The sequence below is a fragment of the Aphelocoma coerulescens genome, chromosome 2, assembly GCF_041296385.1.
Source record: "Aphelocoma coerulescens isolate FSJ_1873_10779 chromosome 2, UR_Acoe_1.0, whole genome shotgun sequence".
Taxonomy (NCBI): Eukaryota; Metazoa; Chordata; class Aves; order Passeriformes; family Corvidae; genus Aphelocoma; species Aphelocoma coerulescens.
Window position 1 is genome coordinate 89703798 of NC_091015.1, and position 11826 is coordinate 89715623.

Here is an 11826-nt window from a genome sequence, read left to right on the forward strand (position 1 = left end):
ATTTTGTAATTTTTGTTAGAGAAGCTGCTCTGGAATGTTTTGTAACACAGGCTTTCTTCTGTGAACCCAAATCTCAGACAGAAAATCAAGCAGGATCTCATACTTTGGAGAAGTGCTTATCTTTTAAATGAATAAAAGAGCTCAGCTACACGTCCTCTTAGATGCTGATTTCTGAATATCACCTCTTCCAGCTTAACACTCAATATTGAGGGCTTTGCTTTTGTTAAAAAATACGCTAAATGAAGATAATATGTGCTTCAGGCATTCTAAAAATTTCATTTATATGGAATTCTGGCTTGTTTGGGTTTTTTGTCCCAGTAAAAAAATTACTTTGGTAAGCATCAGCCAGTTGAAATAACCAGTTACTTCAAATCATTTTAATTTTTCCCATTTGTTTTACTGTTAAAACACCCAAACCAGATTAAACTCCAAGTCAGTCAAGAATGTCTATGGGTGATCAGAAATATTACTGTGTTTATCCATAGAAGTAAACATTTGGAAGGTGACCTTCCATAAATTGGTACATGCAGTTCTGTAGCTGCCTTTCAAGCCAGCCAGGCTCAAGCCACCACTGAAGTGGAAGCTGCTGAACTATCGTGTACCTCACATGGAGCTGGCTCAGCTACACCCTGCAGGAGCAAAGCAAACACACAGCTGTCTTCCCCCACAAGGTAGCTTGACTTTCCTGTCATTTAATAAATGCATATTTTATAGTCCTATCATAAATAATACATGGAAAGTTAAATGTAAAACTGACTACAATTAAACATATTTGGACACTGTTTTGTGGTTATAAAGTTCACTGCAGATATGACTTAACAGTTTACTAGACTGTACTGGAAATTCAGAAGGCCGTATAAAGGAGGTTTGGCGATTGAGGAATTTTGATAATCCAGATTCATTCAGACCCACTTATTCTGCATATAATTTCAAGTAATTTGCATTCTCTTAGCTTGTAAGATCAGAACTTCTTGTAACTCTTAAAAATAGTCAGTAATATAGTCAACCTTATTTGATTTTATCTTATTCTTTCATGATAAAGTGAGGGGGTTTAGATTGATAGTTTTAATTTCAAACTTTCAAATAAAATTCTCTAATAGATGTATGTAATTATTACTTACAAATGATTTCAAAAACCCCAAACACTTTTCATTATGCTGGTGACTTCCCAAGGCATTAACTTATGATTTTACCATTATTATGTATAATCTCTTATATCATAAAGCTTGTAATGCTTACAACCAGCTACAGTTCTCACGTAGTATCTCCTCTCCTTCCATTTGCGTTTAGTCATCCGTGGCATTCTCTTAGTTTTCAACAGGATTTACAGTGAGTGAATACCTCTACTCACACTGTAATTTCTCTTTATGTCAATGAAAAATCTATGCAGACATACAGGTTTTCCTGTGCACCACATATTTCAAGATAATGCTTGAGATACTGGTGGTATGACCAAGATTTATTCCATCTGCTTTCATCTATGCCTCCCTACACCTTTGCAGAAACAATACAAATATTCCTGGTTATTTGTGAAGTGTGATTATCTTCAGACAAAAAGTGTGAAGCACTTTTTGAAATGTTTTGCTATAATTTTAAAAGCAGTTTGCCTAAAGGTACTGATGTATTTTTGTGCCATCTTTGAAAATGGGCACTTAACAATTCATTTAGCCAGCGATTGACTTATACATAGCACACCAGTCACTTTCTTATTAAGTAATTTACATGTAACTTGTATTTTACTTATTTGTTTTGTTTTACATTTCAACAAAAGAAAAATCCCAAACATTATAGATCACCAGTATAATATGTTCAGTTCATTCCAGCATACATGCTTTATTGGTATCCACTGTTCTCTTTCTTCTAGTCTGAATTTTTCCAGAATTCTTCCTGACAAACCGGATTGTTTTTACTTATCAGTGTTGGTTTTAACCCTACAAGTCATTACCTTGTACTTTTTTGCATCAAAGCTGAGTGTAAAGCTGTTGTCTTTGAAATTTGCTATTGGTAGAAGTTTTCCTAAAGCAAACCTTGAACATTGATCAAGTAGAACTACAGCCTGTGAAACCCAGAGCTATTCCAGTGATAGGGCTAGGATCAGACCATCCATGTAGGGATTACCAAAGGGAGTGAGTTCATGAAAGGAATGAATAATATAAATCCCTTATCTAGCCACTGAAGTACAGTATATCAAGCCTTTGCCATTTTACTTTCTAGACCTAGCAATTATTTTGCATAACAGAAAATTAATAGAATTTTATATATTTTTTCACTGGAAGATAGTTGTAACTACTGGTCATAAATGGTTCTGACATGAACAAAACCTCTCACAAATAATAACAACTGACTTGCAATCCCAGAACAATAGTGCTGCTCCTTTTCCAACAGTGAAAAGCAGTTGTAACATTGCACTAGAAATATGATTGGTGCCAGTAGTACTGTGGCAAGGGAGTAAGAGAGGGGAGCCAGTGTGAGGTGTGAATTGCCCTCTGAAAGCCTCTTTCTTCCCTGCTAAGGAACTTGATGCCTTGCAATATTCCTGTAACTCCTTGGTTCTAAAAATGAACAGGCTGAAGTTACTTACAGTGAACACATCTAGCTGCATTTTATATGTCTTTACTCAGAAAGCCTTTTTTTTCCTCCCACACTAGATCTGATTCTAAATAGTTTATAAAGAATTATATTACTATTTATAGCTTGAACATGTTTCACTTTATTGCTGTGAGCAATTGATTTCCTTTTTTTTTTTTTTACATCTGTGGGCCCTAGAATAGTTTTAAGACATGGCACTTTGTCCAGAAGTAAAAATAATCTTTTATTCCTGGATAAAATCTTGTGATGATTCTAGGAGGTCCATTCCTAAATGATTATATATAAGATTAGTGTGATAAATAAGATAAAGTTGTAACCTAATACCACCACATCTGAATGATATAAGACAAGTTGACTGCTTGTAATGACATTCAGTAGTAAAAATTTGTAAAAAAAAGTATCTTGTGAGTCAGGATAAGAAAACTTTTGAATACAGTGAAAGAATATAATAGTACTTGGCAAAAATATAAGAAAAAAAATAAAATTAAGATTCTCCATAATCCTGTTGGCTGAATCCCACAGCAATCCCTCCATCTTAGAGATAAAACCTAAAGGTAAAATCTTCTTAGAACCAGAGGACATTTAGAAGGGTCCATCATCCTAAAACTCTGGTCCTTGTAGATGTTAATTGGACAGAAATCTGAACAGCTAACAGTAGTGAATTCTAAAACTTCTTGGGATCATCTGAGTCAAACAAATAATTTTTTTTCCCCTACAAGAGTTCAGCTGTGTCCTCTATGCTTTTGAAATCACGGTGTTTGGAACAAATCAATATTCTTCAGGGATTTATTCTTGTTTTCTCTATCTACATTCATTGCCGTGGAACCCTTAAGAGAAAGGAGATTTTTGCCATTTTCATACAGCTCCACGTCAGTGACTAACTACTTATCTTTTGAGCATCAGAAGTCCACTGGACCTTGAAAATCTCCAGCATTTCAACCTTACCCAGAGTTCCTCTTGTTTGTGGTCTTGGAGCTGTTGGTGCTAAGAACTTTGCCCCCCCACTCCCCCCAGTTCTTTTGCCTCTTCTACATGGGTCTTTTTCAATCTGTAGCTCTATCAAGGAGAAAGCCAAAACTTTTTATGAGAGGAATTATGAAAGTGCTCCTTTTCTCCTTCAGCACTGCCAAATCTGACAACTTTATTCCAAAGCTTGCAATATTTGATCCTTTGTTTTGCAGCTCTTTTAAAGTATCTATGACTGACAGCTTCCACTGTAAAGAAAATTTCTTATCCTCGCCAATGTTTAAAAACTTTGAAAACATAATTTCAATAAATCCTGAAAGCCCCAAGACAGTAAAAAAGAGTTCCCTGAAAGAAGTCATCCTACGACTTCTTCTGTTGTAATTTTAGGAAGATACTTTGACTGTTTAAATGTACTTCATGTACCTCAATGATCCTTTCTCAAATACTTCCTTCTCTATTCTGAAATACGTTGTTCAGGTTCTAGTGGAGTGCAGATACGTATCTTTACTTTGGAGTAAATAGTTTCTTTTAATTTTGCTTCACCACAGCCTGGAGAGAAGTTGGACCAAATAATGCTGTGTTCCAGGGAGAGGTTGAGGAAGATTATTCTTATCTCCTTTATCACTTTATAGGAAATCCAACAGAACACAAAAAGGGTGGATCTTTGTCACAGCAGTAAAATCATGGCTAATTTGGTTTGTAGATTCTATATATGATCAAACGCATTTATTCTTTTTAATACAATCAAGCCAGTCTTGAAGGTACATTTATGTATTGACTATTATTATTGATTATTATCATTATGCTAAATTTTAAGGACAGGTTGCTTTATCTGTATCTGAGAAGATGAAGATAGAAATCTTGCAATCAAGAAAACCTTCCACTAAAATGCTTTGCTGTTACAAAATACATTTAGAATGTTTACTATTGAATTAAGTTTATTTTGTGTTACTTTTGCTGTATTGGATGCTTCAATGAATTGTAGGCAATTTGAAAGCCTTACATAGGTGCTGCATTCACTATCATGTCCTTCTGAAAGAAATCTTTGTGTTTCTCCATCTTTCAGTGTACTGATCTTAAAAAATGTGTTAGAGTAGGCGTTGCTATCTGCAAGTCATTGCACTTGAATCTCAGGTTTGCTGTTCATTGTAAATATTTTTATCATCCTTTCTCCTTGTGTCATCTTTCTGTGAGCATCTCCTTTCTGGTATCAGTTAATCATGCTAAAGGACCTCAGACTCTTAAATCACAATTTTGTTGTGTAGAAACAGATGATACACAATCTCTTCAGCTGAAGGACACCCCAGATCACATTATAGATGTGGCCATGTATAGGAGAATATTAGCCAAGAAGCACATTGGGCAAAAGATTTATAAATGTTTTTGGCTAGGTAGATTGCTCTCCTCCCAAAGCAGGGAGCCAGAGAAAACAGGTGGTGTTGCTCAGAACCAAGTCAGTGTCCTCAACCAGGCTCACTGAGGAAAAAACTAGTAAGAAGGCAGAAGCCCCACATGTCTCCCCAAAAAATCCATATTTGAAATACTCACACACAAAGAGTGTAAGCATAAACATATATGTACATACAACAAGTTAGGAGCTTCATTTCTTTAAATAAGTTTCTTCAATGCATACAATAGGCATAAATATTAGCTACATGGAAATTCATAAGCAGATTGGTCTGTTGAGGACTCCAGAAATTTCGTATCTTCCTTGAAGGACCTTTTAAAAGATTTCCTGCCTCTCAACAAAAAGATGATTTGCAACTTTTTCCTATTGAATACTGAAGAGAAAGAAGAAAGTCTGTCATCCTTACCATGCTCATTGTAGCTAATAGTAACATTTAATTTCTTCTTGTTCTAAAGAAGCAAGGCAGGAAAGTCATTGTACTTACAGCTGTTTCAGGTTTTCATAAATCTTCTGTGCTCCTAAGTTGAACTAGGAATCTGAAAGCAGTTAAATTTGTCTGTATCTGTATTGAATTCTACAAAACACTCTTAAACAAATTTAGGTCTATCCTGTCTACTACAGAAGGTCTAACCTACTTAAAGGTCTACTTAAACCAGTACAAATCTCAGTAAATAAATAGTAATTACCATGAACAAGGGCAGCACTAGCATAAACAGTCAATATCCAAATCTGCCAGTTTTGCATTGGTTTACTTAAATCTAAATAATTCATTTAGTTAGGCATGCACAGATTATTCCAGTATTGGTTATGCTGAGTTTTCATTCAGAACAACTTTATTTCCTCTGCATGTTCCTGCCTCCCAAACACATGAATAAGCAGTTACATTGCATATGTACAATGAGTAATTTAATTGTATCTGGAAATTGCCAGAGTCATTACAATGTGTTAAATCTCTATTTGCTCTCAAAATATTTTGTATAAACGATTTTTTTTCTCTTACTTTCAGGACTGATAGTACACGAAGGTGCATCTGTTTATCGAGTGTTTAAGCGCTGGAGGGCTGTGAATCTGCACTGGGATGTGTTAAATTATGATAAAGCCACGGATATAGAAGAGAGCAATCGAGGAGAATCCTCAGCAGGGAGGACATTGTGGCTGCCACTGACTGCATTTAGAAACAGAAGTTTAGTTCATCCAACACAGTTAACCTCACCGAGATTTCAGTGTGGCTATGTGTTGTTACACCTGTTCAACCGCATGAGACCTCAGGAAGATTCATCAGAGGATAACTGCTCTGGGGAAGTAGTGATGAGAGTGACCTCAGTGTAAAGATTGTGCTCACTGTGCTACACAGATAAGGATAATGTGCCCTGGTGTTACAGGACTTCGGAATGTAGTTATGATGAATGATGAAACCATTAACACTTGAAAAAATATATACACTTTTTTTTTAAATTTAATGTTTTTTATATGATCAGATAAAACACAAATACATTTTTCTGAGGGAAAAAAAGTCTCTTGCTTTTTATATAGTCTGATTTATTGAATCTTTTCTCAATTTGTACCTGAGGTGTATGTAACATAGCTTAACTCTTAGGTCTTTGAATGATGAGGGAACTCATTTTTAAGTAAAAATATATATTTAAATGTATTTTCTTAAACTCTGGCTTTAATCCACTACTGTTATTTTTTTTCCACTTTCATGAGGATTAAACTGGACAACATTCTTCCAAAAAGAGTAAGAATGTTGACACAAGTCAAATATTCTTCCTTTTCTGTCTTTATTTTGCTGTTGTTTGTAGCTCAGTTCAGGTGTGTGAAAGCAAGTAAGGAATATATTGTCCTTTGCCTTTAAGCAGGAAGTCCAGTGGGTGTTCTACAAAACCTAAAGGAAGATGGGAAGTCTTTTCTTTTAGCTCTCCCAGATGTCCGTGCAAGATACCAGACACAAGTATGACACAGACAAGGGAAGAGTCTTGCACTGCCTCTCAGTCTCTAAGATCTGCAGAGTGCTGGTGCTGTGCCTGTGCACAGAAGTGACGTTACCTTCTGAGCAGTGCTGCTGGAATTAGCAACCTGTGAATTTTTAGTACAATTCTAATTATAGATCACTGACGTCCCTTTTTTGTGTTAAAAAAAAAAAAAAAAGAAAAAAAGAAGAAATGTGCATTACCACTTCTGGAATAATAATAAGTCCTGATAGAAACTGAAGTATAAATAATGCAGAACCTTAGTTTTTCCAGGGAAGAAATCATCATATTAAAAATCATCATAATAAAAATCATATTAAAATTTTAATATGAAAATATTAAAAAGCCACTATCATGATAGATAATGCTATGAGGTTTGCTTCTCTTGTTTCTGTTTCATGGCAAAAATTCTAATAGAATTTAATCAAATGGAAATGGAAATAATTTTCAAGTTAAAAATTAGCCTGTTAAAGATTGAGGTAGAAAAGTAAAGCTGAAATGACTCTGAGAGCACTAGCTTACTCAAACAGTTTTGCTGGAATCATAGAATATACTGAATTGGAAGGGACCCATCAGGAGCATCGAGTCCGACTCCTGGCCCTGCACAGGACACCCCAAGAGTCACAGCATGTGCCTGAGAGCATTGTCCAAACTCTTCTTGCACTCTGTCAGGCTTGGTGCTGTGACCACTGCCCTGGGGAGCCTGTTGCAGTGCTCAATTCACCTCTGATGAAAAATCTGTTCCCAATATGCAGTCTGAACCTCCCCTGACTCAGCTTCAGGCCATTTCCTCGAGTCCTGTCTCTGGTCATGTCAGTGAAGAGGTTGGTATCTGCCTGTCATGGTTTAACCCCAGCCAGCAGCCAAGCCCCAGACAGCCACTTGCTCAGTCCCCCACCAGTGGGACATGGGAAAGAATCAGAAGGGTAAAAGCCAGAAAACTCATGGGTTGAGATAAAGGCAGTTTATGAGGGAAAGCAAAAGCCACACATACAAACCAATTAAAACAGGGAATTCATTCATCACTTCCTGTGGGCAGACAGGTGTTCTGCCACCTCCAGGAGAGCTGGGCCTCATCACACATGGTGATAAATTGGAAAGACAAATGCCATCACTCCAAACATCCATTCTTTTCATCCTTCTTCCCCCCACTTTATATACTGTGCATGAGGTCACATGGTCTGGAATATCCCTTTGCTCAGATTGGGTCACCTGTTCTGGCTGTCTCTCCTCCCAAACTCCTGAGCACTCAGCTTCCTCACCAGCAGGAAATGGAAAGCAGGAAAGGCCTTGGCTCGGTGTAAGCCCTGCTCAGCAACAACAAAAACATCTCTGTATTATCAACCCTGTGTTCAGCACAAATCCAAAAGACAGCCCGTATCAGCCACTGTGAAGACAATTAATTCTACTCCATCCAAACCCAGCACATTCCACCCCTGGAATGCTTATTCCATAGCATTTACATAATGTCAGGTGCCCCACTATTCAATACAATCACAGTAACCACCACCTTAACCAGCACACTGCCCCTCTGCTTCCCTTCATGAGGATGTTGAAGGCAACAGTGAGGTCTCCCCTCAGTCTCTTCTCCAGGCTGAACAGACCAAATGAGCTCAGTTGCTCCTCCTACGCCTTCCCCTCCAGACCCTTCACCATCCTCCTTGCCCTCCTTTGGACACTCTCTAATAGTTTTATGTCTTTCTTATATTGTGGAATCAAAAACTGCCCCCAGCACTCGAGGTGAGGCTGCCCCAGTGCAGAGCAGAGCGGGACAATCCCCTCCCTTGCCTGGCTGCTGATGCTGTGCCTGATGCCCCCCAGGACAGGGCTGGCCCTCCTGGCTGCCAGGGCACTGCTGACTCATGTTCAACTTGCCATCAGCCAGGACCCCCAGGTGCCTTTCCACAGCGCTGCTCTTCAGCATCTCATTCCCCCTTCCATACACATATCCCGGCTTGCCCAACTAAAGTGCAGAATCCAGCACCTGATCTTGTTGAATGTCATATGGTTGATGATTGCCCACCTCTCTAAGTTGTCAAGGTCTCTCTGCAGGGTCTCTCTGCCCTTGAGAGGGCCAACAGCTCCTCCCAATTTAGTGTCATCAGCAAATATATTCAGTGTTCCTTTGAGTCTTGTGCCCAAGTCATGAATGAAGGTGTTGAAGAGAACTGGGTCAAGGATGGAGTGTTGGGTTGATGTTGTGTGGGTCAAGGATGGAGTGTTGGGTTGATGTTGTGTGGCTGTCATATCCCCACCCAGCTTCTCTCTCACCCTCCTCAACAGAAGAGAGGGGAAAAATAGGATGAAAAACCTTGTGAGTCAAGACAAAGACAGATACTGGCTCAAGCAAAAGAAGAGACAGCACAGGGAAAATTATTTTAGTTTATTCCCAATTAAAATCAAAACATAAACCACCTTCCTTCCACCCACCCCTTCGCTTTGCAGGCTCAGCTTCAACCTTTCACTCCCAACTCTTCTACCTTCTGCCCACAGGGCAGTGCAGGGAGATGAGGAATGGGAGTCAGCTCCTGTCTGCTGCTCCTTTCTCCTCCTCGCACTTCTCTGCTCCAGCCTTGGGCCTCTCCATGAGTCTTTCAGTATAAACCTGCTCCAGCATGGGCTCTCCATGGCTACAGTTCCTTCAGGACATGTCTGCTAGGGGCTGCAGTGTGGGTGTCTGCTCCACCATGGTCTCTCCAGGGTCTACAGGGAAATACCTGCTCCACCAGGACCTCTCCAGGGTCACAGGGCAATCTCTGCTTGGGACTGACTCTGTTTGGCATGGGGTAGTCCCAGCCTCTCCTCACAGAGGTCACCTCTGCAGCTCCCATCTTCACCTGCCCCCCGGGCACCTGTACCCAGTACACAGACAAATGTTTTTCTGTTTCAAAATAAGTTTATCCAGTGGCTGAAAAATTTTATTTTGTGCAAGAGATGGAGTTCTGGGGCTGGAAAATTCCCTCTCATGAATCAACAGGATGGTGCTGCAATCAGTGCATGCCTTCCTTTTATAAGAGGCTTACGTGCCATGACCAGACACAGGAGGCCTCTGTAAACTACACTTGGAAGGGAGATAGAAATAATTTAAGCATTGGTGCTTAAAAGCTCCTTCTATATTCATAAACATTTATCCAATGAGCTCTACACAGGGCCCAGCATTCTGTGCTACAGTCTCACAAGCTCAAAGTTACTAAATCTACAGATGCCTTACTGCTCTTTAACAAATTCATGTGAAAAGCAGTACATAAGCCATGAACAATGAAATGCCATCTCAGAAAAGCCAGTTTGTCTCCTGCATGGCAAGTTACCAGCATACCACAGGCAATTTCCTTGAGAAAGTATGAGAATTCACCTCTAGGTTATCTTTAAACAATTTCCCAAAGGAAGAATTTGGGGAGAAATAAAAGATGAAACTGACTTAGGATCACTGGGAAATACTTGTTCTTAATTACTACTTAAATGAAGGCTGCTTTCCCAGAAGGACCACACCTCCACTTGACCAAAGTGAGATCACAGTTAGTATCTCAAAAACCAGCATAATAAAGTATGCTCTGATCAATATACTTATGTTTTACTTTTAGGTACTTGTGTTCTCTGAGATTTAAAGAATATTTAAATGGTCTTTTACAGGATCCTAAAAATGAAATTAAGAACTATATGAAAACATTTTATTGTAAAGATATCTTTTTTATTCTCATCCAAATAAGTAAGGAGCTGGGGGGAAAAATACTCACCAGCAAAAAAACAATAGATGTAATTAAAGAGAGGACAATATTTCTGTGTACAAATATTTGAAAAACATCTGGGTCTAGAAGACTTTAACAACTTCTGAGTGAAAAAAATGGTCCAACTAAGAGAAATGAAAATTGCTAGTAAGAGAAATGTTTATGGCAAATATCACAAAGCCTTTTTAATGGTAGGGTAACTCAATATTAATTTCTATGGCACAATAATTTTTCATATGACTGCATTTATGTACTTCCATATGTAGAAAACAAGATCAGGAAATCATAAACAGAAACAGGATTAGTATAGGCAGGATGCAGTTGTTAAAAAATAATGAAATTTTGTTGTCCTGCAAAATATTTTCAGTAGTAAGAGTGCTTAGTGCAGGATATGAACATTTTTTCATTGACCTTGTATTTGGATTTGTGCAGGACTGGCAGTGCTGTAATCACCTCCATGCCAGAAGATGAATTAAAATGAGAACAGGTGCATAGAGAGGATATTAGGATGAGAAAGGAGCAGGGACTCTATTCCAGTCACTACAGAGAGGGGAGGAGGGGTGTGCACAGAATTAGAAGAGCATGGCTTGTTCTGCTTAACAGAAGTCGAGAGGGGATGGTATTGTTCTCCATTAATACATTGCAGAATAAAATTTATTTTAGGCAAAGGACAAGCCTAAGATGGCAGAAGAACTCAAGGACACAAATAGATCAGAAATAAATTTAGCTAGAAGTTCAAGGTAGTTTTAAAATATTCATGGAATGAATCACAGACAACAATTCAAGTTGGAAGGACCCACGGGAGGACATCTAATCCAAGCTGCAGAGTCAGCTCTGAGGTCAGACCAGGTTACTTAGGGCTTTAAGCCACCAGGTCTTAAAAATCTTCAAGGATGGAAATTGCACAACCTGTACGGACAACCTGCTCCAGCTCTTCACTGTTCCCAGAGACGTATTTCCTTCTATCCCACCTTTTCTCCTGTTACAGCTTACACCCACTCTCTCTCATTCTCCCATAAAGCCCCACTGGGAAATGGGTGGCTCTGCCTTCTTGATAACCCCTCGCTGGGCCCTGGCAGGCTGCATTGGGCCTCCTCTGAAGCCATCCCTTCTCAAGGCTGAACAAGACCTGATTCCTCAGCCTCCCACACAGGGCAAGTGCGTCTGC

At 38.9% G+C, this 11826-nt stretch overlaps 1 protein-coding gene across 1 annotated transcript in view; it reads left to right on the forward strand.

Moving 5' to 3' along the window:
• The window catches only part of MARCHF11 (membrane associated ring-CH-type finger 11), a 31723-nt gene extending 25331 nt beyond the window's left edge, over nt 1-6392 (forward strand). The window contains exon 4 of the mRNA XM_069005896.1: nt 5970-6392. Coding sequence (XP_068861997.1) covers nt 5970-6292 — 323 coding nt within the window. The 3' untranslated portion in view covers nt 6293-6392. The remainder of the gene's footprint in view (nt 1-5969) is intronic.
• Nucleotides 6393-11826: the final 5434 nt, after the last annotated feature.